This window comes from Theropithecus gelada, chromosome 17 (genome assembly GCF_003255815.1).
Source record: "Theropithecus gelada isolate Dixy chromosome 17, Tgel_1.0, whole genome shotgun sequence".
NCBI lineage: Eukaryota > Metazoa > Chordata > Mammalia > Primates > Cercopithecidae > Theropithecus > Theropithecus gelada.
In genome coordinates this window covers 45,464,905-45,492,852 of record NC_037685.1, presented here as the reverse complement: position 1 = coordinate 45,492,852, position 27,948 = coordinate 45,464,905, and the positions used below count along the sequence as shown (strand labels likewise).

Genomic DNA, 27,948 nt, shown 5'->3' with positions numbered 1-27,948 from the left:
GCATTGTGGGAAGGGCGGCCGGTGCAGCCGCAGCTGCCATCTTAGGGGCGCCTTGCGCTGCGGCTTTCTCGGTGGAGGCGGCCTTCCTGGCAGCGGTAGACGTCGGAAAAAGGCAGAAAGTCCGTTGGCCGACACCTTTCTTTCCTCCGGCCTCTGAAGGACCGCCAGCCCGCGTCCGAAGGCGGAGGCGAGGGGAACTGGCCGCGTGAGGGGCCTGAGGCCAGCGGTTAGAGCGTCGCCCGGAAGGATGGGCCGGTCTCGGAGCCGGAGCTCGTCCCGCTCCAAGCACACTAAGAGCAGCAAGCACAACAAGAAGCGCAGCCGGTCCCGGTCGCGATCCCGGGACAAGGAGCGCGTGCGGAAGCGTTCCAAATCTCGGGAAAGTAAACGGAACCGGCGGCGGGAGTCGCGGTCCCGCTCGCGCTCCACCAACACGGCCGTGTCCCGGCGCGAGCGGGACCGGGAGCGCGCCTCGTCCCCGCCCGACCGCATCGACATCTTCGGGCGCACGGTGAGCAAGCGCAGCAGCCTGGACGAGAAGCAGAAGCGAGAGGAGGAGGAGAAGAAAGCGGAGTTCGAGCGGCAGCGAAAAATGTGAGTGTCCGCGGAGGGATGGACGCGGAGAACGGGGCGCTGGGCGAGGGCGTGGGGCCGGGGCGGGACGGCGCGGGCTGGGAGAATGGCGGGGACCGAAAGGGGCTGGGGACCGGGTGCGGGAACGGGCCGGAGAGGCGGCGGCGGGGCCAGCAGGCTTGGCTTTTGGAAGGCCTGGGGTGGGACAGACCCAGGAGTTGTCCGGGAAGAAAATTGGAGGGCTTGAGCAGAAAGGGCTTAAATAGGAGAAGACGATTTTGGCGCGTGAGAGGAGTGGTGTCCCGGAAGTAGGGGTGGAGTTCGGAGTGAGGTCGGAGAGCTGCGTCGGCTAGTGAGGCTGGGAGAGCTGGCCTGCAGATGTGAAGGGTGGTGAGCGTTTGCTGGTCGGCTTGAGAAGAAGAGAGAAGGGAGTTAACCTTTGAGATGCGAATCACAGCTGGCCAGAAGCATTCTTCTATTGAAGCTCAAATTTGGGACAGAACTTAAGTGCTCCCGAGAATCATACACTTTAGGTGGTCCGCCAGAAAAATGCATTTTCACTTTAGTGTATTCCTATTGTTAAGGTGTCTGGATTGCTTTTTTCCCCTTGAGCCTACACCCTTACCCCTTTCTTGAGATGTTAAAAAAAAAAAAAAAAAGGCACAGACCTTAAGTGTACACTGCGATGAGTTTTTTTGGCATTTGAATTCACCTGTGTAATCACTATCCCAAAGCCTACCCTTTTTTAAACTTGCTTTCTATTTCTCTAGCAAACACGTGGAGTTTTGTTGTTTCCCTTGCACTGTACTTCAGAAAACACTGGAATAGTTGCTTTCGTTTTGGCGTTGCTCACATGAAGAATAGTGAAAACTAGAGTTACAATGTGTTTCCGAAAATGTCAGCTCTCAAGTATTTCTGGCTATGAAAGTAGATGTGGATAAATAATCCCAAACTACAGGAACTTTTGAGTTTTAAAGTTTAGGGATTTGTTGTGTGTTTTGCTTTAAGATGATCATACTTTGATGCTCTGGGTATTCAGTTCCCAAAAACCACATTGAAAAGTAGATTTGAACAGTCCTACTAACTGCCTATTTAACCAGCCATACTTGGTCAGTTTGGTCAGTTCTTCAGTGAATATTTAGAAAGTGCTCATGAAGCAAGAACGTTACTGAATTTATGATTTTCTCGAGGCGAGTTTATGTGTACTGAATTGTCCGTAGGGTTTGTAGTTTTCTGTAGTTGCGTTTGTGTTAGGTAGATTTTCCAGCACACATACAGCTTGTTCTAAAATAAAGTTACTAAAAGGTAGGACTGGAGCACTAATACTACAGAGGAAGCTGTACCTGGAGCTGTTTTGCTTCCAACATTCCTTTAAAACACATGCAACACTCATTTTTCCTATACTTAGAACTGTCAGTGATGTATATGAAAACAAAGGTAAAGTAATTATTTCAGATTAAACCTTGATTTTGTAGAATCCAACTTTTGGGTCTGCAACAAGGCCCTTAGCTGTAAAGTTCTCAAATAGCTATCAATAGATGGATGTATAAAAAGTTACCTAAGACATTGCTGAGATAATTTCTTCATGTGAAAACAAAGGAGTCCTCCATAGAGGAATGACTTGCCTTTCATTAGAAAGCTAAGATTTGTAGGAAAAATGAAAAGAAACTTGGTATGCAAAGAATAAATAGAAACATTTAGCAGGCTTCACATGGATAGCAGAGAAGAAATTCAGGAATGAAATATGGCAGATAGAGGCTGTATGATTCTCTGGTTTGAGAGAAGACACAAACTGCCAATAGTATTTAGGAGGGAGAAGGGGCCAGGGCCAGCAGCCACCTGTATCCTAAATTCCTGGGTGCCGTGCAATAGGCGTTACTTAATATATTCTAATGCCTTGGAAGCAATGCAAAAGAAACAGTGGAAAGACTTAAGTATTGGAGCTTTGGGAATGGAAGGAAATAGTTTTCAGTCTACATATCCTGTTGGTTAGTTTATTCATTTAACTGATGTTTATTGAGCATTTAATAAGTGCCAGGCACTGTGCTAAGTGCTGTTAATATAAAAATGATTGGCCCTTCTCCAAGAGCTTGATCTAGCTCAAAGACAGATCATTAAATAGGCAATAATACAATGTAGTAAATTTAGTGACAGTAATAATGAACTGTGTAAAGGAAGTATCCTGTAGGGTGGAGGAGATAAGACTATGACAATGACAGGCAAGGTATAGGACATATGTGGAGCACAGAAAAGAGCCTCCTCCCCCGACTCCTGCCAAAATAGAGGAAATGGTCTCAAAAGTGGAATAATCAGGTGACTGTTGACTTAGAACACGAAGTTCTATAAATATTTAAGTCATGGAGTGACTGGAGAGGTAAATAGAGGCTGGGAATCATGTTAGAGTTGTTTTATGTCATGTTAAAGAGCTTGGATTTCATCGTAGAAACAGGAAGGATTTTAAGCAGGTAAATGACAGGGTGCCTTTTTTGTTTTGATTGTTGTATAGGATGGAAAGTAAGAGATGGGTACAGAAGTTTACACAGGAGTAGTGAGGATGGTTGTCGGAATGGAAAAGAGGGACAGATTTAAGGAACATTCAGGGTATATTAAATGGAATGTGGGACTTCAGAAAAAGAATGTTGATTCTCATGTTTATAGTGTGGCTATTGCAACTCATCTACCAAATGTTTCAGTAACAACCGTGTGGCAGGTACTGGTAAAAATGTCAGAAACTTTGTGAATAGCGAATATGGGAGAGGGAAAGGGAGTAAGAGAATGGTGCCTCCACTGTGAGCACTGGTTTTGGATACATTGTACTGAGTTTATCCAGAGTTGATCATGTGAGACTGAAGCCTAGCTAAGAGGGGCTTCTCTGAAAGTCAGTGAAACCTTGAGAGTATATGGAATGACCCACGGAGAGTGTGGAGAGAGGAGAGCGGTTCATTCAAGGGACTGAAAGAACCTGAGGACATGCCTGTATTTGCAATTGGGAAGAGGGAGAAAAGCCCATGGTGGAAGCGGAAAGGAATATGGTAAGAATGCATAATGTCAGGTGCCCTTTCAAGAGGTCTACTTAGATGGAATGAGACTGTAAAATAAGAATCAACCGCTGGGTTTAGCTAATTAGGAATTCTTTGGTAAGATTGGAAACCTTATCCACTTACAATTCTGAGTTGTTGAATAAATCACCTACCTCTAATCTCTTGCTTATTGTGAAAATTGGAAATAATGTATTTAAAGTAGGTGATACTTGGCATATAATAGTTCCCAAGAAGTAATGTTATTTAATGTAACTTACTTACATGGAGCCAGACCAAGCCTGATGAATTTAAGAAGTGATCTTACAAGTTGTAATCTTGATGCTTAAAAGGTAGGCCTTTACATTTTTTAAGACCTTTGCCATCAATTTTGAATAGGCAATTCACATGGTTCAAAATTCAGTTCAAAAGATCTTCCTCTCATCCCTGTGTCCCAGCCATTCAGTGTGGTTCTTCTCACCCCTCCCCCACACCAGTAGCACCATTTTCTTAAATGCTCTTTTGAGATGGTGCATGCATGTTGTATTAACTGTTGAAAAAACAGACAACTGAAAATGACTTGCAGCAAATCAGGAAAATGTTAATGGCATAGTAACTTACTCTAGCCTGGGATGTCTAGGTTCCGATATCCTCTGTGTTCAACTGGATGACAGATAAAGAGCCTTCTAAATTAGAGTGTCTACACTGAACTGGGATCTATATGAGTGATTCTTAGAATTCTTGGACAGTTTATTGTGAGAGCAAAGAAGAGCTTTTAGGAGAAAATTGAGTATATGAAGCCGCATATTTTTGGAGGTTAAGGCTCTGACAGAACATTAAGGCATAAGACCTAGTTGATGTTAAGAATATGTATTTATTTATTTATTATTTTTGTAGAGACAGAGTTTCACTATGTTTCCCAGGCTGATCCTGAACTCCTGGGCTCAAAGAATCCTTCTCCCTCAGCCTCCCAAAGTGCTGGGATTACAAGTGTGAGCCACTGTGCCTGGCCTATACTTTTTTCTTTCTTTCTTTCTTTGGTAGTTAAATCTGTGTGCTTGTCTTTGCCTCTCTCATTTGTCCTGCAGAAACCAATATAGGATAGTAGTATAGTGCTTGCTTGAGATCATTAGCTTTGGCATCTACATAGGTTCAGAGAAACAGCTCAGCAACATCCAGTGTGCGTGAGTCCAGAAACTTAAGCTCCTTGTTCTTAGTTGCCACAGTAAAAATGAGATACATACCCAATGCATAGGAATAATTATGTGATTTAAATGATTATGTGGTATATAAAGCTTTCGGCACAATATTATATGTTACTTATTAAGTAATAAGTAAATGCTGTTTGCTAGTAATTATTAAGCGATTCCTAGAAGTAAGCCCCTAGGATTGAGCTCCTACGTTTTAAAGATGTTTTAAAATAATGGTGTCAGTTACTCTGTATGGAGTAATACTCTTAACAGTGATGAGGTGCTATAGCCTTACTGTTTTGTTTTTAATCGTTAGCATTTTAAAGTTCATTGTGACTAGTCTTTTTAAAATACCTGAGAGCACAGATAAAGTGGAACCTAGTATTACACCATTTCCATTGGAAACCTGGAAGATCTTGATTTAATGCTTCCATCAGTATAGCATATTATTGGCAGGAGAATGGATATTCAGCAGAGAAGCATGAGGAAAACATTAGAGAAAAGAACATCATGAGGGTGACAACTATGGCAAGGGTTTTAAGGAGTGAATAGGCTGTTAGGTGATACCTATTTTGCAAGACACTAATGACCCACTCAGGAAAGTTCAATGCCTCTTATGGGAGTAGACATAATAGTGGTTTTATCATTGATTATGATGATAAATTTGCCGTCAGTAAAGATGAACTCATGCTTAATTCAGTTGTATATGTGCTCATTGGTTTGCTGAATTCAGTGTATGGCGAGGGCATAAAATTGAGCTTTCCATCAGCACAGGTTCTAAAATTTGATTTAAAATTTTTTTTCTGATTACTGAAGTAGCATTAATTTTACCAAGAAAAACAGCGAAGTTATGTTCTTGCTAACACTTGAAGGCAAACAGTTTTGGTGTGGAACCCATAACCTTGCCTGTTGCAAAGCTTAGTTTTCATGTTCGGATGCCTTGCAGTTCCTCCAGGAAAAAAGGGAGATAAGCAGCTTTGTGAGAAACTGCACTAGGTCATTCATTTCTCATTCTCCAGTGTTTCAGTTGAGCATGGGACTTTCCACTTGCCCCCTCCCTGTGGGCTATAAAGTCGCTGAGCTGTAGTTAGATTTGACTCCTTAGCAGCATAGCAGCCCACGGCCTGCCTGTACTGCCTGTTATATAGGCCCTCTGGTTTGATGTCATCAGTGGAAATAGAAGCAGGGAACTGACAACATTCTGATTTGGCTTTTGCTGTAAGTAAATTTATTTGGCTCATTTTCTGCTTACTGGCCAAAGCTATGGAAATGAGGCCCTGTTAGCCACTGCACTTCTGCTGAGGGATGGCTTGACTGCCAAAAATAACCTTGAGTATGTATCAGTTCTCTTCCACCTTCGTCAAATTCTTAAGTTGGCAACTTTTTACTCCTAGGGCCTTCTTTCTACTTTGTGTGGAGTTTTAATTGGAACTGTGTTACTTTATCCTTTTTTTAAATAGTACTATGATCCACTTAGTATTGCTAGTTACAAGTCACATCGTACTGGCTTTGAAATTTTAAATATTAAGTTTCTTCTTAGGCTTCTCTACATTTACTAATTTCAGAAGAACCAACTAGCAAAAGTGTGTGTACACACACTTTATTATGAGAAATTTACATATACGCAAAGGTAGATTACTATTATTATTGTGTACTCATTATCCAGATTCAACAGTTGTCAGCCTTATTTCATTGATTAGTTCTCTTTCCCTTTGGATGAAGTAGAGAAACAACATTTTATATTGAAATGTGGTTTAATTTCTATTGAAGTTGCCATCTGGTTTCCTTTGGTGATTGATTTTTTTAGTGTTGGGGAAGATACCTGCTCTCTTACTGAGCTGCTGTAGATAAAGGCTTATTGAAACCACTCGAATACTGTATTTAATTGGAAGTTAAGGAAAAGGAGCATAGTTAAGTCTTAGGCTTTCATACCTTTTTTTAAGAAAACTTAGTTTTGGAAGGGAAAAGGGAAATATTTAAGAAACAACAACAGAGTCCTGAGAATGGGTGTTGCAAACGTCTAGGACCTTAAAGGTACTTTCTCTAGTACCTACTGTCTCCTTGACAGAAGAATGTAGAGGATAAATGTAGAAACTGAAATGAATCCGATTGTTTAAGACACATTGGTGTTAGTGTGTTATCACTGTGAATAAGTAACAAGAGTTGAAAATGAGAGCCCTTGGGTGAGAATTGAGTCATCCTGAAGAATAGAGTTAAGTTGAAGTGGATTGGGGTATTTAAAGGTCACTTAGAAACGATAAAGTCTTTACTAAACAGGTAAATTGAATGACTCTCATATATATGTATGTCAATTGAGTCATCAAAAGATAAAGGTTGTGGGTTTTATTTAATTTTGAGGGTTGTGAGAAAGTTGGAACGTGAATCGGCCTCTGAAGATTTAGATTTACTGCAAGAGCCTCAGAATTTATTCATTCAGCACAAATTATTGTCTCAGAGTGCTATTAAGTAGAAATAGTGTGAACAATATATGCAATATAAAAATTTTTAGTAGTCACATTAAGAAATCGATGAAATTATAGTGTATATTTTTATCCAAAATATAATTTTTAACACACAATCAAATAAAAATAGGAGATCATTTATATTCTTTTTCTTCACACTAAATTTCAGTTCGGACCAGACACGTGACCAGTGGCTATCACTGAATATCATTGGTATAAAATGTACAGAATTTCCACAGTGGTGCCTTGATGAATGTCAGTAATTTCAGCACAGCATTTTATTTTGAGTAAATTGGTTTATAACATCAAAATGGGATTGGAGTAATTAAAACTGTAGTATCATGCTTTATTGAACTTTTTCTGGTAATAAAAATATATTTTTACCCACTTTCGTATTTCTAGAGGAGCTTTTAATTGAAAATCAATTAGCAAAAGGAAGAAAAGACAGTAGGAACTATAAAGCTAAAGAACTTCAGTTCAAAACTTAAGTTGGTCATAATTTCAGTGAAAACTACGCACTATTACTCCAGCAGTCTGAATCTCTTCAGTCTGTGTGTGTTCTCTCTTTGCTTAGCGGGAAATGAATTCAGCCAGTCTGAGTTGCCTGCTACGTAATTTCTGCTTACTACTTTGTAAGCCCCAGACGAAGGGATTGGCAAATGAGCAAATCTATATATTTTAACAACTTGTCCTCAGATTATAAAGTCGATAACAAGTAGTTTTCTGTGTCATATTTATCGTTCCTAAATTAAAACTAATGAATTAGGCTTTTTGTATATACCAGTTCTCCTGTATTTAGAATATGATAAAGGAAAAAAAGATTTTATATTCATTTGAATTTCTGTATTAGTTAACATCTTGGCATCTGTCATTTCCTTAAATGTGACGTGAAAATGAATTCTGAAAAAATCACTGAATAATATCAGGCTCAATGGCTTGATAGACTTAAAACTAGTTTTGTTTAAATTTATAGTTTTAAAAATAAATATCTAACTCGTTTTTTTCGCTTTGTTTGCTAGTCGACAGCAGGAAATAGAAGAAAAACTCATCGAGGAAGAAACAGCACGAAGAGTGGAAGAATTGGTGGCAAAAAGGGTGGAGGAAGAACTGGAGAAAAGGAAGGATGAAATTGAACGAGAAGTTCTCCGAAGGGTGGAGGAAGCCAAACGCATCATGGAAAAGCAGTTGCTCGAAGAACTCGAGCGACAGAGACAAGCTGAGCTTGCAGCACAAAAAGCTAGAGAGGTAACGCTCGGTCGTTTGGAAAGTAGAGACAGTCCATGGCAAAACTTTCAGTGTTGGGTTCTGCCTCCTGCTCAGTTCAGAAAGAGATGGAATACAGACTATCTAATTCCTTTCTCGTCTAAACTTAACATTGCTGCGAAAGTTAATTTTTTAGCCTATTCAGAAGTGCTGACTGATAACTTAAAAGTTGGAAGCTTTCATAAAACATATTCAAGGATACTTTTTGATTTAATGGAACTGGCTATTTGAGAAGTGTTTGAAACTTTTGCCATGGCTGCAGGACTTACATTCTTTTTTGGGAGGACGGTGGGGAGACAGGGAGTGGTAAAGGGAAAAGGTTAAAAATCCACCTGTGGTTGTATATTCTTCTATTCTATCACTCTGTTACCTAGACTGTGAGAGGCTTTTGCCTTCAGTCAGATTAAAAAGAGCAGGGCCTAACATTGAGTGATAGCACCTGCTTTGATAAATAGGTTTTCTCACTCTTCTTTTTTTCCTTCTTTTATCCCTCACTCCCTCCCCTAAACCCTGCTTCAGCACAATGGACTAATTCTAGCATTCCGATCATAAGGCCCTCCATTTTCCTAATGTGTTTCAAGGAATCTTTTTAGGAAAAATATCCAGATTATTTATCCACTTTTTTTAGTATCTACTAACAACTCCTTTTTTTCTCTAGAGAGTTATGAAGGAACAGGTTGTCCTTGTCTGGAGTCAAGCTAAACACATGATTTGTTTTATCAGCAGCTGGAGCAGAAGTTGAAAATGTCTTTCTGTGAGACAGTAATTTGCTACTGAAGCTTTATAGCTTGTTTGCACTGATTACTCCAGGATCCAAAAACTTGGTGAAAGTCACTGAAACGCTCAAGGCAAATTACTTTACAGCCCTGAGCGTCTTATCACCATAGTTTGCATACTGAATATGAATCCAGTTGGTGTGTGACGTAGGAAATCCTGTAGTTGTTTTCTTGAACTGAAATATTTGACTCAAAATAATTAAGACTCATTGTCATTTTTCATCTTGGCATTATTGTGGACAAGTTGACATATTAAATCTCTTTGCTTTCTGGTAAGCTTAGCTTTTAAAATGCATTTTCCCTTGTCCTGTCTTTAACTAGATATGCATGCTTATATTTATAGTGGGTTTCACAGACTATAAAATTGAATGTATGAAATTTTTATTTATATCAGTGCTTTTAATAATGAAGATATTTTTGGAGTAATGGTGCTGTCTTGTAGCGAGTTATTAATCATAGTAAGATTTTTTTCTCTTCATTTGCTTTTTTGTTTCATATTAACAATTTTTTTTTACACGGACACAACTCTCTGACAGTCTTTCCAAATATTAAAATCATTTGAATATGTATGCTGTGATCTGAACACTGCCCAAGTCATCAAGCAGTCTTCATACAGTTTGCATTATAAAATCTCATTAAATTCTCCAAGAAAAAAATAAGTTGAAGAATTTTATTTCCTGACCATGCATCCCCTGGATTTCTGAGTTTCAGTTCAGATTGTAGATGACAATATAAGCTGCCTTCCGAAATTGTCAACATCTGAATGTTAAGTCCATTTTCCCCATGGAAGAAGCCCGTAGTTCCATGAAGTATGGATTACCATTTGTATTTTTCACTAACAGTAAATGTATTTTTCTTATTAATTGTTTGCCTTAGGAATGATGAATTACATTTTTTGTTCCTTCTTACCATAAACATCTGCATTCCTCAGCTCAGCCTTCCTTGTATGTTGTTTCTTTATAAATGGTTGAGCTGCTGATGCAGGTATTGCCAAGCTAACAGTACAAATCATTTTAAAGAGGAAGCTGGCGCGTATGGCAGCCGAGGAGCACACTCTGCAGGACACTGGACAAGACAGTAAATATTCAACTTTTAATGCTGATTAAAGGAGTATAGGTAAAGAATACGTAGGTATACATAATTGGTGAGACAAATATTCACTTTATTTATATTTTATATATTATTTTTTTAATTTGGTAAATACTATCCAGTTTTGTAGTTGTCCTTGTTGATTTGTGTGATATTAAAGTATTAGTAATAATTGCCAGGAAACTATCATTAGGGAGGGTTTAGTTGGTTGCTGTTTGGACTGGGAGGGATGATTTAAATTTAGTGCTAGAAACCAATTTTAGTGACTGCACAGTTTATCATTTGTCAGACAGAAGGTAGCTATAAAGCTACCCTGTAAGTCATATCAAAAAAGTTCAGAGGAAGATTAGTAAATATTTATCAATAAAAATAAACATTTTGTTTTTCTAATATCTTAACATATCCTCCCCTTTAGGAGGAAGAACGTGCAAAACGTGAGGAGCTAGAGCGAATACTGGAAGAGAATAACCGAAAAATTGCAGAAGCACAAGCCAAACTGGTAAGTGTAAAGCATTATGTGAAAAGTGTTTTGTATTTTGCTTTATTTCCTTTTTTCAGATTTTGTGGACTTTTGTGCTCTATAATTTGACTTATTTTTGAGGGGGTTCTTTGGACTAACTTTAAAGGCTTCTTGAGTCAAGGATAGAAACAATTGCGATTTTTACTTCCAATCTGGACAGAACTCCAAAATTTGCAGAGATTTTAAAAAACAAGTTTTCTGGGGAAATTGTTTTGTTCTGTATCCCCAGTTTTATTTTTCCTAACCTCGTTCACATTTCTCATATGCCTAAAAAACTAATAGCAACAACAACAAAAGCTTGGGGGTATATTTAAACCACCTGTAATATGCAGCATTTTACTTTGTATTAGTTGGCTTGTTACCAGGAGTAGATAGTATTTGTTTGATAGTAAGTGCACCAGAGTAATTTCCTATTCCTAGTTTATAATCTTAACGAGAAATATAGAGTCTTCGGTGATTATGTAATATAAAAAGATGGGGGTGAGGGGAAGCAAGTTGTAAGCTCCAGTTACATGGTATAAAGAAATTTTGTGGTTATAAATACACAGAAAAATATCCGGGTGGGTCTAATTCGTTAACGGTGGATCCCATTGAAAGTGGGGATGAATAAGAATGTAAAAAGTTAATATGGGCAGTTGTTTCGAGAGCATCATCTTCTTAAAGATAGTGTCCTCTGGATAAGAGATAAGGCTAGAAATATTCCACATAACTTAGTGAGCATGGCACAATGGATTCTTGATAAATATCACCTGGTATTTGTGAAGGCCATAATGGAATCTATTGGAAAGCCATAATCCACTTTCCCAAAGAAAATCTTAAAATCTGCTACAGTCGAAAAGGCAATAGCAATGTGAAATGGATGAGTCATTCTAAGTGACATTGCTGCATGCTTATGAGTAAGTATGTGATAACTTTTTTTTTTTTTTTTTTAGTGATTCCAGGATTCCATGTAAGGAGAGAACCTCAGTGCAGTTAGGAAGAAGAGGGAAAGTGTACAATCTGAATTTGAGGTTAGAATGTTGAGCTTTGAAGGGTAAAATACACTCTGGTTTCCTCTTTTGTGGATGTTTCAGAAAAGAGGAAAAAATATGGTTGACAGTTAAATCATTGAAGCAAAATTATTGAGCAGGTGGAACTAGACCTCCTTTTAGGACATGTTAGAGAGACTGGATAGCTGTGCTGGGTTCATTATGTGGGTGGCCTGGAAGCTTGGTGTGCCCTGCCAAGATCTTGATCCCTTCTGACCCTGTGGCAGCTAGGGATGGCTTGGCCTCCTTACATTATTCTTACAGTCCTCTGTTTTTTGCCCACATGAAAAATAAAAATATGACTTTTGGTGTGTGATCACTGGAAGAAGTATTGGTAGTCATAATGTAATGCTTCTCAAATGGTAGTAAATGTTCAGTTTTTGTTTTTTAATCCCAGTTTGACTCAGACCTCTATTTTGCAAAATACAATTAAGATGAATTACTAGAAAAATGAGGTCGTATTGCTGTAAAAACTTCTAAAACACTTATATTGATTTGTCCTTGTTGGGGATTGATTAGTTTGTAGATTGTAAGTGGTCTATGGGCCATGCGTAACATGAGCACTTTTCCAGATCGCACAGATTTAGATTGGATCAGAGTGACACTCTTCTCATTTCGTTTTGTTTTTGAGATGGAGTTTCGCTCTTGTTGCCCAGGCTGAAGTGCAGTGGCGCAGTCTCGGGTCATTGCAGCCTCCACCTCCTGGGTTCAAGCTATTCTCCTGCCTCAGCCTCCTGAATAGCTGAGATTACAGGCACCCACCACCATGCCCGGCTAATTTTTCTATTTTAGTAGGGATGGAGTTTTACCATGTTGATCATGTGGTCTTGAACTCCTAACCTCTGGTGATCCACCCATCTCCGCCTCCCAAAGTGCTGGGATTACAGGTGTGAGCCACCACTCCTGGCCCAGAGTGACACTATTCTGATGGCATGCTTGTGATAAACTTCAGGTAAAAAACATATCTTAGGGAAAAAGAGGCTTGGATTTGAGAAAGTTGAGTAAGAATTAGAACATATTTAACATGTTTGCTTACAGTGTTCAATAAAGTTGGAAGCATAGTGAATTGGTACTGGAGTGTTTTTTTGTTTTTTTTTTTTTGATAGAGTCTCCCTCTGTTGCCTAGGCTGGAGTGCAGTGGCACAGTCTCGGCTCACTGCAACCTCCCCTTTCCAGATTCAAGCAGTTCTCCTGCCTCAGCCTCCTGAGTAGCTGAGACTACAGGTGCCCGCCACCACACTCAGCTGCTTTTTGTGTTTTTAGTAGAGACGGGGTTTCAGTACGTTGGCCAGGCTGGTCTCGAACTCTTGACCTTGTAATCCGCCCTCATTGTCCTCCCAAAGCGCTGGGATTACAGGTGTGAGCTACCACGCCTGGCCAAGAAAAGTTTTTTATTTGGTTCTATTGGTAGTCATATGCTGGCAGGAAAAGTAGGGTATTCTTTGTGTAGGAGGAGACAAAAAATGTGTAAAGATGGCAAGGAGGTACACATTGAGGCCCACTTACACTTTTATTGCTTTTTTCCCTCCCTTTCCTCTCAGTTTTGAGCACTATTCTTTAATCTTTGTGTATGTTTGTTGGGAAATATGTAAAATATATTCAAACTCCTATTAAAAGTACTTGATACCATATAAAGCAAGAAGAATTAGAAACATTCTGGCCTCCAGAAAATGATGAAGGATGATCAAAGGTAACTACTAAAATCTGTATTGAGAAAAGCAACTTGATGAAAAAGTAGACAAGCCATTAAGTGCTTTTAAATAATTTAACACATTTTGGAAATAAGGACAACTCCAAAAAAAGTTTGTTACCATGGAAATATTTGGTAAGTGGTATAGGTAGTGTGAGATAATGACGTAATTGCCCTGGGTGGCCTGGGAAACCTTCCTAGAAGAGGTAGTCCCTTGAGCTGAGCCCTGATGGATAGATGGAAGTTCTATTAGAAGGCGGACAAGAGTGTGAGGAAATGAAACAGGGCAAAGGCCTTTGGGGTAGTAGAATAAAACAAAGGCAAGGGCATGGAAACTTGAGATACTGGAAGAAGTAGCTGTAGTAAAGTAGCGGCCATCCAACCTTATGTGTGCTAAGAAGTTTTTGTGGCAAGCGGATTACAGAAAAGACAAGTTGATAATGAAAGTACCCTGGAAGTGGGGAAAGAGATTTCTTAAACATTTTAACTGAAAAAATAATACAATGATGTTACAGATCAGTAAAGACTAATTTCCTAATTAAAAAGGAGATTTGTGCACAGGTAGGATGAGAAGCAGCTACAACAAATTTCTGAAAATGTATCTCAACCTCAGTAGAGAAGCAAAGAAATGTCCCCCTCTTTTCTTTTTCCTTAATAGAAATCCCCTAAAGCCATTGTTTTTCACAGTGTCCTCTGTTGGCAAGGTTATGATACAGAGACCTCTTTACCTGATGATCATGAGAATTTAAATGGGTTATAATGATTTCAGAAGACAATTAACAGTAAATCAGTAAATATAAAAAAACCTTAATTCTGTGTCTAAGAATTTATCTCATGAGATAGAGTCATTTACAAATGAATTTACATACAAAGATATTCTCAGATTATTTAAAATAGAAGTGTCCATGTTGTTTAATTAATTATTATTATACAATGGATTTTTCTGTAGCCAAATAGTATTTGATAATTCAGGGGAAATACAAAATAGGATGGAGGTAGCTAAATACAAAATTTATATATCCAATATAATCCTTTTATTTTGAGAAACATGTACTTGCACATTTTAAGAGACACACAAATAAGCCAAAATGCTAAAAATAGTTATCCTTAATTGTTAGTCTTATGTGTAACTTTATACTTTTCTTCAGTTTCTACATGCTACAAGTAATGGATATCACTTTTTTGATCACATACAAATAATAGTAAAGAAATTAAAGTCATACTTTTGTTTTCTTTTTATTATATTTTAAGTTCTAGGGTACATGTGGATAACGTGCAGGTTTGTTACATATGTATACTTGTGCCATGTTGGTAGCCTCTTTTGACAAAAGTTCACAGATTGAATCCCGTAATGACTGATAAGGAATGTGATAGCCTAGCCACAAGGAATGTGTTAGCCTAGCCACACGAGCTCACCCATATATGAAAATCATTGTTAAATGCTCTAGTCCATGGCTAGTTACTGTTTTTTTCAATTCCACATTGTGTACCAAGATACTTGGTTTGTCAACAGAGACAAAAAAAAAAGTATTAACCAACAAACATACTTTATTTACAAAGTAAAGCATCCAAATATGACTTGATTTGGCTTTTTGGCAGATTGTTCTTGAGTTAGTGTTGGCGACACATAACTATCTTTAGGTATTTGAAGGGTTGGTAATACAATGGAAAATTTTAATTTTCTTTTGTTAAAAATAGTGCTTAAATTTTTTTTGAAGTCTTCTCCATGGTGTTTTTATGATGTGACTTGGAAAATCTCAAGATACTGTTCCGAAATGTATGTGAACTTTACTTTTTTGGAGAGGGAAACAGACTTAAAAATTGGGGATAGGTTTTGCTATAGAATAAAATACTCTTCCAGAAGGTTGTGTCAGGAGGAGGAAGAATCCTCAAACTATACCCTTGTCAAGATGTTAAAATACAAACCATGCAACCTGGTTAGTGAATCTGGTGTAAGCACCTAAACTATGATAATAGACTGATAGTTTTTAATAAAATTTTAGGTAACATACTGGTCAAAGGAAGGACAAATTACTTTTGATGGGAGACGGGGGTGTTTGGGGTTTTAAAGTATATGCAAGTTATACATTCTAGATTTACAGATCTCTTTACTAATGAAATAGTTTTCTTCAGTTGCCAAGTTCATTGTGTTATATACCACTTTGTATTTCACCAGTTTGGTATCTCAGCAGTTTGAGAGAGGAAAATATAGTGCCATGTTTTAAAGTTGCTTATATATCAAATGTGTACCACATACATAAGTTTAAAATTAACCAGAGTGTGCTTTGCAATGGAGAGATGGCTCTGAAAAATGTAAGCAGGGATTTCTTTTAAATGAGTTTGTATAGTAGGCTGAAAAATCCCTTCTGTCCTCTCTCCATGAAAAAGAGTCTATATTCTAATGCCTGGAATTTGAATGTGCCCATATATGACAAGGAGGGCGGGGCTTTTGCAGATGGGATTAAGTATCTGCAATGGGGAGTTTATTCTGGATTATCTGGTGGGCCTTAAATGCCATCACATGTATTCTTAGAGAGGCAGAGGGAAATTTTAGCATATAGCACAGACAGGAGAAGAAAGCTAAGTAAAGACAGAAGAGAGAGATTTGAAAATGTTGGCTTTGAAGATTGAAGTGATGTAGGCTGAAGCCAAGGAATCTGGCAGCCACCAGAAGCTGTAAGAGACAAGGAGCAGACTCCCCCCTAAAGACTCCAAAAGGAGAGTGGACACCCTGCTGACACCTTGCTTTCAACCCAGTGATACTGATTTCAGACTGCTGGCCTCCAGAATAAATTTATGTTGAGCTATTCAGTTTGTGGTAATATGTTACCTAAAAATGTGGAAGTGGTTTTGGAATTGGACAGTGGAGGCTCCAATTTTGAGTCACATGATAGAAAATGCATACATTGCCTTTAAAGACTGTTGGCAAAAATACGGATTTTAGAGGTGTTTCTGGTTAGGGCTCAGAAGCAAATTAGGAACATACTGTAAACTGCAGGGAAAGAGATCCTTTCTATAAGTAATAGAAAGCTTGGGTGAATTGTGTCCTTCAGTTGTGTGTGAGGCAGAACTTAAAACTTTTTCGTATTTAGCTGAGAAGAATTCTAAGGAAGTGTTGAAGGTGTAGCCTGGTTTCTTCCTGTTTATAGTAAAGTGGCAAGAAGAGCTAAATTGAAGAATGAACTGATAAGTATAGAAAGAACCACCAGCACTTGATGTTGGGAAAATATCAGGCTATTCAGATGGCAAAAGATGTTCACTGTTAGAAAAACTGGCTCTGGAAAGAAGGCCAAGGGTATTGCTAGACAACCTTTTGTTTGTGTTGAAGAAACTATGCATGTAACTCATAGGTTCCCGTACTATTTAAGTAAAAGCCAGAAATATGAGATTATCCAGGAAATATCTGTGGAGAACCATGTTTAATGATGTGACATGTAGGGGACCTCCAAAGTTTCTGAGAATGTTGTTTCAGCAGAAACTGCCAACTGGGACTGAAAAAGACACATGACATGATGAAGGAAGGTGTTTAGACTCCTGACAGAATCCACGCACATAGGAAAAATGATGTGAAGACAAACACAGAGATTTGAGGATATTGACCTTGGAGTTAAGTGTCCACATACCAAGAAACCTTGGCAGCCACCAGAAGCTGGAAGAGGCAAGGAACGTATTCTCCCCTAGACTCTGTGGTGGAAGTGTATCCCTGCCAGCACTTTGATTTTTGCTCCAGTGATACTGATTTTGGACTTCTTGCCTCCATAATAGATTTCATCCAGTTGCAATTTGTCACAGTGGCCACAGGAAATTAACACAGTTGGAAAAAGAATAGGGTATCTTGTAGTAGAGTGATAATTTCTGTAAGTTGAAATGGCACAATACTTAGGAAAAATAAGCCACCAAATGTAAATGTCAAACATTTTAATTTGAAGTGAAGTTTCGGGTAAGTCAGATAAGGATTTTCGGAGAGCGAGAGGTTTTTTAATGATTGATAACATAAAAAGCTGGTTGAAGACCTTATGTTAATGTATTTGAGACAGTAATTTTAAAAATAAATTTCTGGACATGAGTGAGTGTATTGACATTGTGAAGGATGGGTTTGTAGGACACAAACTGGAAACACGAAGTCACTGAAGGCCCTTCAAAAGATGGGGCCTTGAATCACCAAAGTAGCAGTTCTTAGAAACTGTAAGAGAGAACTGATAAACTTGGTGAGTGAAGAGGTATGAAAAAGTGGAGACGCAGGGGGGAAGTCTGTTGTAGGAACCAGAAAAGACCCTCCTGATGTAATCATTCCTAATAAACTCATGCCAGGTATCCCCAGGCATTTAAGGAATACTTAGTGCACAAAATAGTGAATGACTAAGACAGAAGAACTGGTGAAAAGAGAGAATGTAGGATACGGAACATTAAAAGAGCCACATCTAGATAATACCTTTATTTGTCAAATTTTAGAACAGAAAGTATAAAGAAAATCCCGAAGCCATCAGATTTTCCTTGGCAAAATTATGCAGTGGTCTCTCCAGAGCTCTCAGGCAGTGCTTTTTGTACATAATATTGCATACCAAGCTCTACCTCAATCACTTCCTCCTTTTGAAACAGTTGTCTTCACTTCAGGTAATGTGGAATCCATGGAGATACTATCTAAGGTTGAAGTTTCAAAAATGATTTGTTATAAATGTCACAAGAGGGGAATTAAGAATAAAAAGGGGTAAAGGGAGTAGGTGGTGATATGAATTTAGATGGTAGCTAATGATATCCCATAATGATGGTTTGTCATATTAGAAACCCTGAGGAGGTAAGCGTGAGAATAAATATGTTGTCACAGGGATGGAGGGGATCCTTGTGTTTCACCCTTCTGTTATTTAACGTCGTACATGGAATACCTTAGAAAAATTTACTGACGTAGTTTACTAAGTGTCAGAACTAATCGTATCAAATATATTTTTTTCATTTTTATTCATTGGTTATCTAAAGTGGGATATACATTTTAAAAGTTACATGGAAGGGAAGATGAATAAAGGAATTAAAATTAGAAATGGCAGAGTGGAGAGTGGATCAGGCTATTTATCTTGGAAGGTTTAAAATGTAGAAATCACATTTCTGAAGAGTGACATAGTTTCTAATTGTGCTGTTTTTTGTCCATTTCTATAATAACTCTTGATAACAAATATTTATATGTTTGGATTTTAAAAATTTTATAAAGTTATGTATATTTCAAATGGAGAATAGATTTCAATATCTCTGCTACAGGGAATGTTGCTAAGGACTGCCTTGATTAAATTTATAGACAGTTTAAGACGGAGAATGCTTATAAAAGTAATCTTTATAAAATCAGTAGATCCTCTGGATAAAGACGGTAGGGCAGAGGCCAGGCGCGATGGCTTATGCCTGTAATCCTAACAATTTGGGAGTCCAAGGCGGGTGGATCACGAGGTCAGGAGATCTAGATCATCCTGGCTAACAAGATGAAACTCCATCTCTACTAAAATACAAACAAATTAGCTGGGCGTGGTGGCACGTGCCCGTGGTCCCAGCTACTCCTGAGGCTGAGGCAGGAGAATCACTTGAACCCGGGAGGCAGAGGTTGCAGTGAGCCGAGATCGTGCCGTTGCACTCCAGCCTTGGCAACAAGAGCAAGACTGTCTAAAACAATAAATAAATAAGTAGGGCAGAGGTTACTGGGAGGGGTAAGTAGGCCTTTTGACTATAATGGAACATTTTATTTTTGTGTATTTCTTCTCACCAGTCACTCTTTAGCTTGGGGTACAAGGTTGAAAGCCACCTTTGTGATATTGAACAGGGTTATTGGCATAATGGCTAGGAGAGTCTGCCCCAGTGTAATGGTTCTGGTATTGTGGATGTTAGCTTTCTCCTTGGCCTCCAAGCTTTCCACTACATAATCCTTGTGAGTGAGTTGCTTAGTATTATTCATCTGTATAAATATATCCATCCCCAACCCCCCAATGCAAATACTGCTTTCTTGTGCATAAATGTGAAACAAGCGGGAAGAGGAGCAATGGTTGTATTCTCTGGTAAGTAAAGTCATCAGGAAAGAAAAAGTTACTGCAGAGAGAGGGTAGGATTTAGGAACATAACCTAGCAAATAAGGTATAAGGTCATACCACGCTTACAGATGGTGGATGAACAGGACACCAGCTTTTTCACTTGCGAGGCTGTTTTAAAATGAGAGAGGACTGTTTGTGTTTGAATAGTCCCTTCTGTTTTTGTCAAAGTGTAATTAAGATTTATGCTTAGTTTAAAGCCATAGTAGAACAAAATACCAATGTTTGTGTATAGATAGTATATTCACCTCATTTTTAAATAAGTACATTAAATACTTCTAGTAGGCACTGTATGCCTAGCACTGGTGATTAACATTGTTGAGTCGTAGTCCCAGAGAAAATCACCTCCTCTGTACGTACATACATACACACTTTTGCCTTCTGTATTTGTAGACCTAAATGAAGAAACTTGATTCTTTACCCAATCTAAAGTGCAGAATTAGTATTTTCTCTGAAGGAAGTTGCTTTACTTTAAAAATCTTGTTTTTAATTAGGCAAAACGATCACATGGTTCAAATTTTATTTTTTTAGGAAGAGAAACAGTGAAGTCCCTTTACTTTCCCCCCAACCCAATCCCCACATTCCCAACTCCATCTCCAGAAGGTGTACTCAGTTATGAGTTTTTAAAATCTTTTCAGAATGTCTGTAAACGCATATTCAGGCAGATACAAATGCATAATATTTTAGTTCTCCTTTTATTGCACAAAGGTAGCATGTATACATGGAACTTATTTTTTTCATTTAACAGTGTAACTTGGAGATTTTTCCATTGCAGAACATAGGGGCCTCCTTTTTTCCTCTCATTTGTTTTTAACAGCTATACAATATTCTGCTTTATACATCTTTAGTAATTTCTCTAATGTACCCCATATTGGTGGATATTTGGGTTTTTTTCCCATTCTTTCTATAAACTGTGTTGTAATATGTAACCCTGTAAATATATCAGTTTCGCATGGGTGTAAAACTGGCACATTGCTGTACAAGTATATAATGTAAATTCCAGAAAATGTACTTGGTGGCGTAAAGTATTATGAAGATGTAATTTTGATAGTGTCAGAGTGCTGTTTATATGGTAGCATATGTGTGTTGGTCCAGTTTTTGCTGCTGTAACAGGGTAATTTATAAAAATACTTGGCTCAGGGTTCTGGAAGCTGGGAACCCTAAGAACATGGCACAGGCATCCTGTGAGGTCTTCCCATGGTGGAAAGCATCACATAGAGAGCAAGCTAGACAGACAGGTCCCTAGAGAGAGAGAAAAATGGTAGCCAGACTAATGTTTTTATCAGGAGCCCATTCCCACAGTAACCAACCCACACCCCATTCGGGTGATAACAGAATTAATCCATTCATGAGGATGAACCCCTCATGGCCTAATCACTGCTTAAATGCCCCACATCTTAATACTGTTAACAATGCCCATTAATTCTAGCAGTGAACTTGGGTGACATTGAAACCACAGCAATGTGTTGTCACACTTTGAATTTCTGTCTTATAGGGTAAAAAATGGTATATTTGTAATGTTCATTAGATTTCTCTTACAGATTAAAGTTGTGATGTTCTGCTTTGTGTACCCTCACTCTCCAGGACTCTAGTCTGCTTTTCTAGGGTTGAGTTAGAACCTTAGAAGAAAGTGAACCTGAGTAATTATATTGATAAAATGTTTCTTAGGCACATGCACACATGCAAAGAGCCCTTATTACATCTTGATTCAGTTGCACACACTAAGCTCTTATCCCAAATTTGTGATGATTTATGAAAACTGGATAAAGTGATTGGCATATGAATTCATTAATGATGTCTGGAAGCAGGTAATTCTTTGTGTTGTAATATCAGTGACAGCCTAAGGAAGAGAGTGGCTATTTGAAATAGATTCTGATGTACAGGTAGGATTTCCATAGAAGGAAAGAATGGCATGAGCAAAAGACGGGGGAACAAGATAGAAAGGAGAATTTAGAAGAGGAGTAGAAACAAAGCTGGAGCCAGGTAATAGAAAATCTTAAGTCTTAGAGAAACATTATACTTTAGGAAGTTAAGCTGTATGCCATGTATGCCATGGACAGTGGATATCGTTGGAAATTTGAGGACACGAGTGAGCGAGCAATGGTCTAGAAAGGTGAGTCTGGCAGTACCATGTAGGATGGGTTGAAGGACACACTGGAAACAGGGGCACCATTTTAGATGCACAAAAGATATGTGGCCCTAAACTGGCATGCTGGCAAAAGAAATGAAAATAAACTCTAGTCAGAGAATATAAAACAAGAATTAATAAACTTGACTGAAGAAGGAAGAGATGAAACAAAGCTACAGAATTTGAGTGGCAGAAGAGAAAATGTAAGGGCAGATTTATTTTAAGGATAAAGTGGAAGAATTTAAATCTTAAACGTGTTGAATTTTGAAGCAAGTCCTAGGTCTCCCGGGTGGATGTGTCCAGTAGCTAGGTATAAATGTAGCATAGGAAAATTGTTTTAGAGAGCTGTGTTTTAAAGATGCATTTTAGCTCTCTGTGGATTTTCCACCTTGGTCACTTGCCAGATTCTCTCACTGCTTGTAATTCTGATCTTTGTTATCTCTGACCTTACTTGACTGCTGTTGATTTGTTCCAACACTTGTCTTTTTAGTCTATGCCACATTGCTGTCTAAACTTCTTTGTGTTCTTCTCTTTTTGCTACTTAAGATAAAATTTAAACATTTTGTGTTGCATAGCGGAGTCCTGTTACCTTTTCCATCTTCCTTTGCCATAAAGCCTATAATCCAGTCACATTACACTTTATTTTAAAAAAAAAAAAAAAATTATCATTGGAGACAAAAGAAGTGATTGTGTGGAAAACCTTAGTGTGTGGCATTAGAGAATGTATCGAAAGAGAACATTTTTAAAGGAATTAAGTGAACAAAATAATTTATTTAAATAAAGGGAAAAGTCACTGAATTTAATAGATTTTGACCATACAGAAGATAATTTTAGTAGAATAATGGAGATGGAAGCAATGATCTAAAGTTTGACTTTGGATGGGAGGAATAGGTAGGCAGCTCAAAGGATGCGGTGAACACAGAAAGAAGGGAAAAACGATAAATCATGATAACTGATACTAAAAACTCCAGAGTTAGAACATGCTTTCTCAACTTTGGCACTGATTAGATCATTCTTGGTTGTGGGAGCTGTCTTCTCCATTATAGGATGTGTAGCATTGTCCCAGTCTTCTACCTGCTGGATGCCAGGAGCCATTCCCATTTGTGGCAGCCAGAATCATCTCCATGCATTGCCTAATGCCCCCTTGGGGAGGGGATTAAAATTGTGCTTGGTTGAGAATTGAAGATGTGTGTATGGTATCTATCTAGGAAGCGTGAGAAGGGCCTGACTTCGGTAAATAGGGGAATCTGTAGAAGAATGCAGGAAAGAAGTCGCTTGACATGGAAGGAGTTGAAGGCACTGCAGGAGTGGAATCAGTTATACCAGTGTCCCTTTGAAGTTTGATAGTACTTTATAGTTAGGTCAGAAGGTTTTCTAATATTTTTCTTCAGGTAATTGGGTCTGTGGTGTTTCTTGGTTGTCTACTGATACTATAATGTAGTCCCTTTTTTTTCAGCATGATTTGACCACACAAACAAAAAGCCCAAGTGGAGATTTTTTCCTGTGTTTTTGTTTTTTTGTGTGTATGTATGTCCTTCTAACTATAAATATGGTAATTGGTAGATAACCTGCTCTTTGAGTAAATCTGTGCCTTGGTTTATAAGTAACAATCTATTAATCTGGTAGACTGAAGTTAGAGATAAAAATAGGTATAGAACAAAATCTGTCATGATCTCAACATGTGATTTGTGGAAATTAATTTCTATTTCCCAAATGTATAAGTGCTTTTCCATAATTTGTTCATTTGTTTTCGTTAAAAATGAAAGAAAATGTAGATATAATTAATAAAGGGTTCTCTTTTAATTCTTTTTTCTCTACCACTTAAACTCTATGACCTTAGTCAGATTTTATGACACATGCCATTGTGTGTGAGTTGTCACCTCATAACTAAAATACTGAGAAGGCATAGAATTCATAGAAAGTCCTTGTTTTTACCCCTTTTTTTTGCATTTGCATTAAAATTTTTTTTGTAGATACATAACAGATACACCTGTTGTGGGGGTACATATGATAATTTTTAATACATTTCTATAATTAATGTTTACTTTTAACTTTCAGGCCGAAGAACAGTTGAGAATTGTTGAAGAACAAAGAAAGATTCATGAGGAAAGGATGAAACTAGAACAAGAACGGCAACGTCAACAAAAAGAAGAACAAAAAATTATCCTGGGCAAGGGGAAGTCCAGGCCAAAACTGTCCTTCTCATTAAAAACCCAGGATTAAATTGCAAACTCTGAACTTTTTACAAAGAAAAATGGAAAAACTTTGTATGGTAGCTTCATGTTGAAGTGGTTTTTTGTTTTTGTTTTTGTTTTCGTTTTTTTAATTTGTAAAATCTGGAAATTTAGCTTGTTCTAATAGGGGCTATGCTCTGCAATTCCCTTTTTTTTTTTTTTTTTTTTTCTTCTCTTTCCTTCCACTAAGTCAAATCCTTATCAGATCATTGTTGTCTTCTAAAGAGTGACATATTTTTCACCTGTTTGGATTCTATATTAGTGGTCTGAGGAAGAGCAGATCACATTGTAAAACTATGGATGGTCTGATAAGGCTTTTACTGACCCCACTGACTTCAGAGTTATACTCTGCTACATCATAATGCTGGTTTTGCTGACTTTTTGTTTTTTTATATATTTATAAAAAAAGAAAAAGTTGGTGATTGCATTGGGAAATTCCCAGGGTATTACTGGACCTATGTGGTGTATTGTTAAACCAGTGTCCTTGTGATACTGTTGCTCTTGATGTTCCTGATACAGGTAAGGAAACAGTTGGTCAACTCTGATACAAAGTACATATACAGTTCAGTATTGGTCTCTGTTCAGTTTGTTTTTATTTCATTGACAAACTCAAACCAGCATTCCCCATTGTGTAAATAAATGATTTTGCTGAATAAAGTCAAGTCTTAAATTCATATGTTGAAGCAATTTTTTTTAAAGTTATGTTAAGTCTTAAAGAGGGTGGTTCACTTTTTGATGGTCAACCATTTAGAAGTCTTAGAACTATATTTCCTCTTGTTTATGCTTTTAACATAGGGTTTATATGTACATCTAATATACTTGTGAATTAGTATTTAATGGCTATTTTTACAAATATCAACTTTATGCTGATAGAGCAAATGGCATCAGTGTTACCTTTAAGAAAGACTGACAACACCCAGAAGATTTAAATTCTCAAACCTGTGCCTCTGTTTTAGGATATAAGTATTATCACAAATTATACTTAATAAAGGCTAGAAAAATGCTTTTAAATTATGGAATCTGAGATCATTTTAGAGTGGGCCATCAGAAAGAACTTAGCTTTATACTGCCAAAAAAAGGCTAAGATGGTCAAATCATTTTCATTGTGTAGTGTACTTGCACGTTTATTTTTAGGACAAACACATTCGAACTTTATGAAGTTTTTTTGTTTTGTTTTGTTTTTGCATGTGGAATCTTATGGATGGCTTTCATTTTTTACACTAGAATCTGCCTCATTTACTCTTACATATGTTTAAGTATACTGGCATAAAACATTCAAGAAAAGGATATTGATCTGAAATGCTACCTGAGATGCATAAACATGTCATCAAGTAGAGAAAATGTTGCCCAATATTTTTGAGACAGTTTGATTATTCTTAAAATTTGAAAACCTAAGTTAATGAGATGACTAAATGGTAGATTATTTTGTGTGTGCATGCTAAGAAAAAATGCTATTGCTTTAGTTTTGAGCTCTTCAATGAGTCTAATTGTGGTAAGGAACAATATAAAATCAGTTTAAAGATCTTTAAAGGTAGAATTTTAAATAGGCATGAACTATAGTGAGAACTTTTAGTAAACATGCTACCTACTCTAAAATCAACCATTTTATTTTCTTAAAGAATATAGGTTGCCTAAAAACACTATCTCTAAATATAGGTTAGCTGTAATTATTTCATGATTCTTTTTTTTTTTCCTCCAGTGTAACTTTTTTTGGTGCAGATTCATGGTTCCTAAGTTCTGTATTCAAGTTTTTGGAAATGTTTATTTAAAAACTGTTCTATACAAGTGTTCAAAACATTGTATCTAAAGAGAGTGGCCTGGACTTAAAATATTTGAAATCAGCTTATGCGTGCCTTTTAATTTTTTTTTTAAGTTTCTTACTGCCACATATGGTGTGAAATGACAGTAAGTTGCTTAATGACATACTGCAGTATCTGCTTGCTGTTGGAGACTCAGATGAGATGTTGAAATTGTTCCTGTGCTTGGTAACTATTCTCTGCCAGGCTATAGGAAAGAGGATGTAATTGTTAATACACACCATCCAGTCTTTAATGTGCTGCAACAATGTAGTAATTTGTTTTTTTCATTTGTTCCCACTGCCTTTGTGTACATAGAAAACTTAAAAATTTCCCCAGTCTATTAGCAGTTAAGATGTTCCCTAATTTATTAAATATGCCTTTATTCACAATTTGTTTTTTTAGGTTATTCTTAATGCATTATAGAATTAACTATGACTTTGTTTATTTTTATTACAGTATGTAGTTATTGACATATTGTGGTTTGCAGAATTATCAATTGTATAAACTAAACCTTTAAATTAGCTTGGTGTGAGGACTCTTTAATGCTTTAAGTTGGGGAAGGGGTTTGTAGTATGAGATTTTTACCTACTTCAGTTACCCTTATGAAGATGCAGCAAATCAGACTATTTCTATCCCCAGTAATCTCCGTATTCATTTACTGTGCTGGTATGTGTCCATAGCCTTTTGTTTTGTTTTGTTTTGTATCACCACCTGTCCTAAATTTAGCAGTATCTTAAGAATTTTCAGTGGTTTGTATTTTTTCAATTGTCTAAGTATAGTAAGCATAGAATCCTGGCTTATTAGACTTTACATATCATTTCCAATGCCTCATTTTATAATGAGGAGCCTGTCACTTCACTGACATTTCTCAAAAGCTATTTCTATCCGTTAGTGCGTCTGTTTTCAGTTGTCTCAATTTTCTGCATCTTTACACCCAAAACCATTCATCTGTTTTGTTGTATTAATGGCCATGAGAAATACTGAAGACAGGCTATCTTAATTTTTGAGGCTCTCCCCTTCCAGGAGAGCCTTGTGAACAAGTACTAGTGTTATTAATCAGAGGACCTCAAGGGACTGCTGAAGTTAAAAGAAAGGCCTCAACCTAGAAGTCTAGAATGAGTGTGGAAGCCCAGGCAATAGGCCCTACTTTTTTGATTTGTTGAATTGCCATTTAACAGTGGTCTTGATTCTTTCACTATCTTTGTTGTCTATGTTTTTTGTTTACTCTTGTGTTGGTTTTGGCTTTTAACATTGTTGTCCGTGATGATGGAAAAATGTGCAGTAATCTAGAAGATTTGCATTTGCTGATAAACTACACTGTTCACTTTGTAGATATGCTTAAGATGAGTGGATTGTATTACCTAATCTGTCTGTGTATCTGTCCATCCATCCATCCATCCATCCTTTCTTCCATCCATCATCCATCCACCCATCCAGTATTGGTTCTACAGTAACTGATTCAGTGCTGGGAAACAGTGGAAGTGGGGGATACAGAAGACCTAATTAAGGGGTTTGTGTGTGAGAGAGAAATAACTAGCTTCTTCCTCTATTAAGTATTTCCTTGGAACTTTCTTCGGATTTTACAAAGTAATACAAATCAGAATGGTTGCTTTTACATCTATGTAAGTGTTCCGCAAATGGAATGATAAGTGTTTTTATACCTAAGTCATTATTGAGTTTAGAAATTAAAACTTCATTGGATGTCATACTTGAAGATTTATCTTTTTCTGAACCTCCAGTGGTTGATCAGAGGATATTGGGACAGTTCTATTTTTATACTTTTTATTTTTTGCTCTACCTCTAAAGAGCCAGTACATTAGAGAATAGTAACAACTCCAGTGATCCAGCTGTTTCATCACTGTTTTTGCATCAGTGTTATAAAAGTGTATTTGTTTTGTTTTATTTCCCCTCCCCCCACCCCCAGCCCCGCCAAGATGGTGTCTTGCTCTGTTGCCCAGGCTGGAGTGCAATGGTGCAGTCTCTTTCAGTGCAACCTCCCACCTCCCAGGTTCAAGCGATTCTCCTGCCTCAGCCTCCTGAGTAGCTGGGATTATAGGCACCCGCCAGCACACCTGGCTAATTTCTGTATTTTTACTAGAGAGGGGGTTTCACTGTGT

At 37.6% G+C, this 27,948-nt stretch overlaps 1 protein-coding gene across 1 annotated transcript; it reads left to right on the top strand.

Moving 5' to 3' along the window:
• On the top strand, positions 1–26,352 carry ARGLU1 (arginine and glutamate rich 1). The gene is made up of 4 exons (XM_025364208.1): positions 1–594; positions 8,262–8,487; positions 10,786–10,869; positions 23,857–26,352. Exons 1-4 carry the CDS (start codon positions 248–250, stop codon positions 24,019–24,021), a joined length of 822 nt encoding a protein of 273 aa, XP_025219993.1. The 5' UTR covers positions 1–247; the 3' UTR covers positions 24,022–26,352.
• The last annotated feature ends 1,596 nt before the right edge of the window (positions 26,353–27,948 follow it).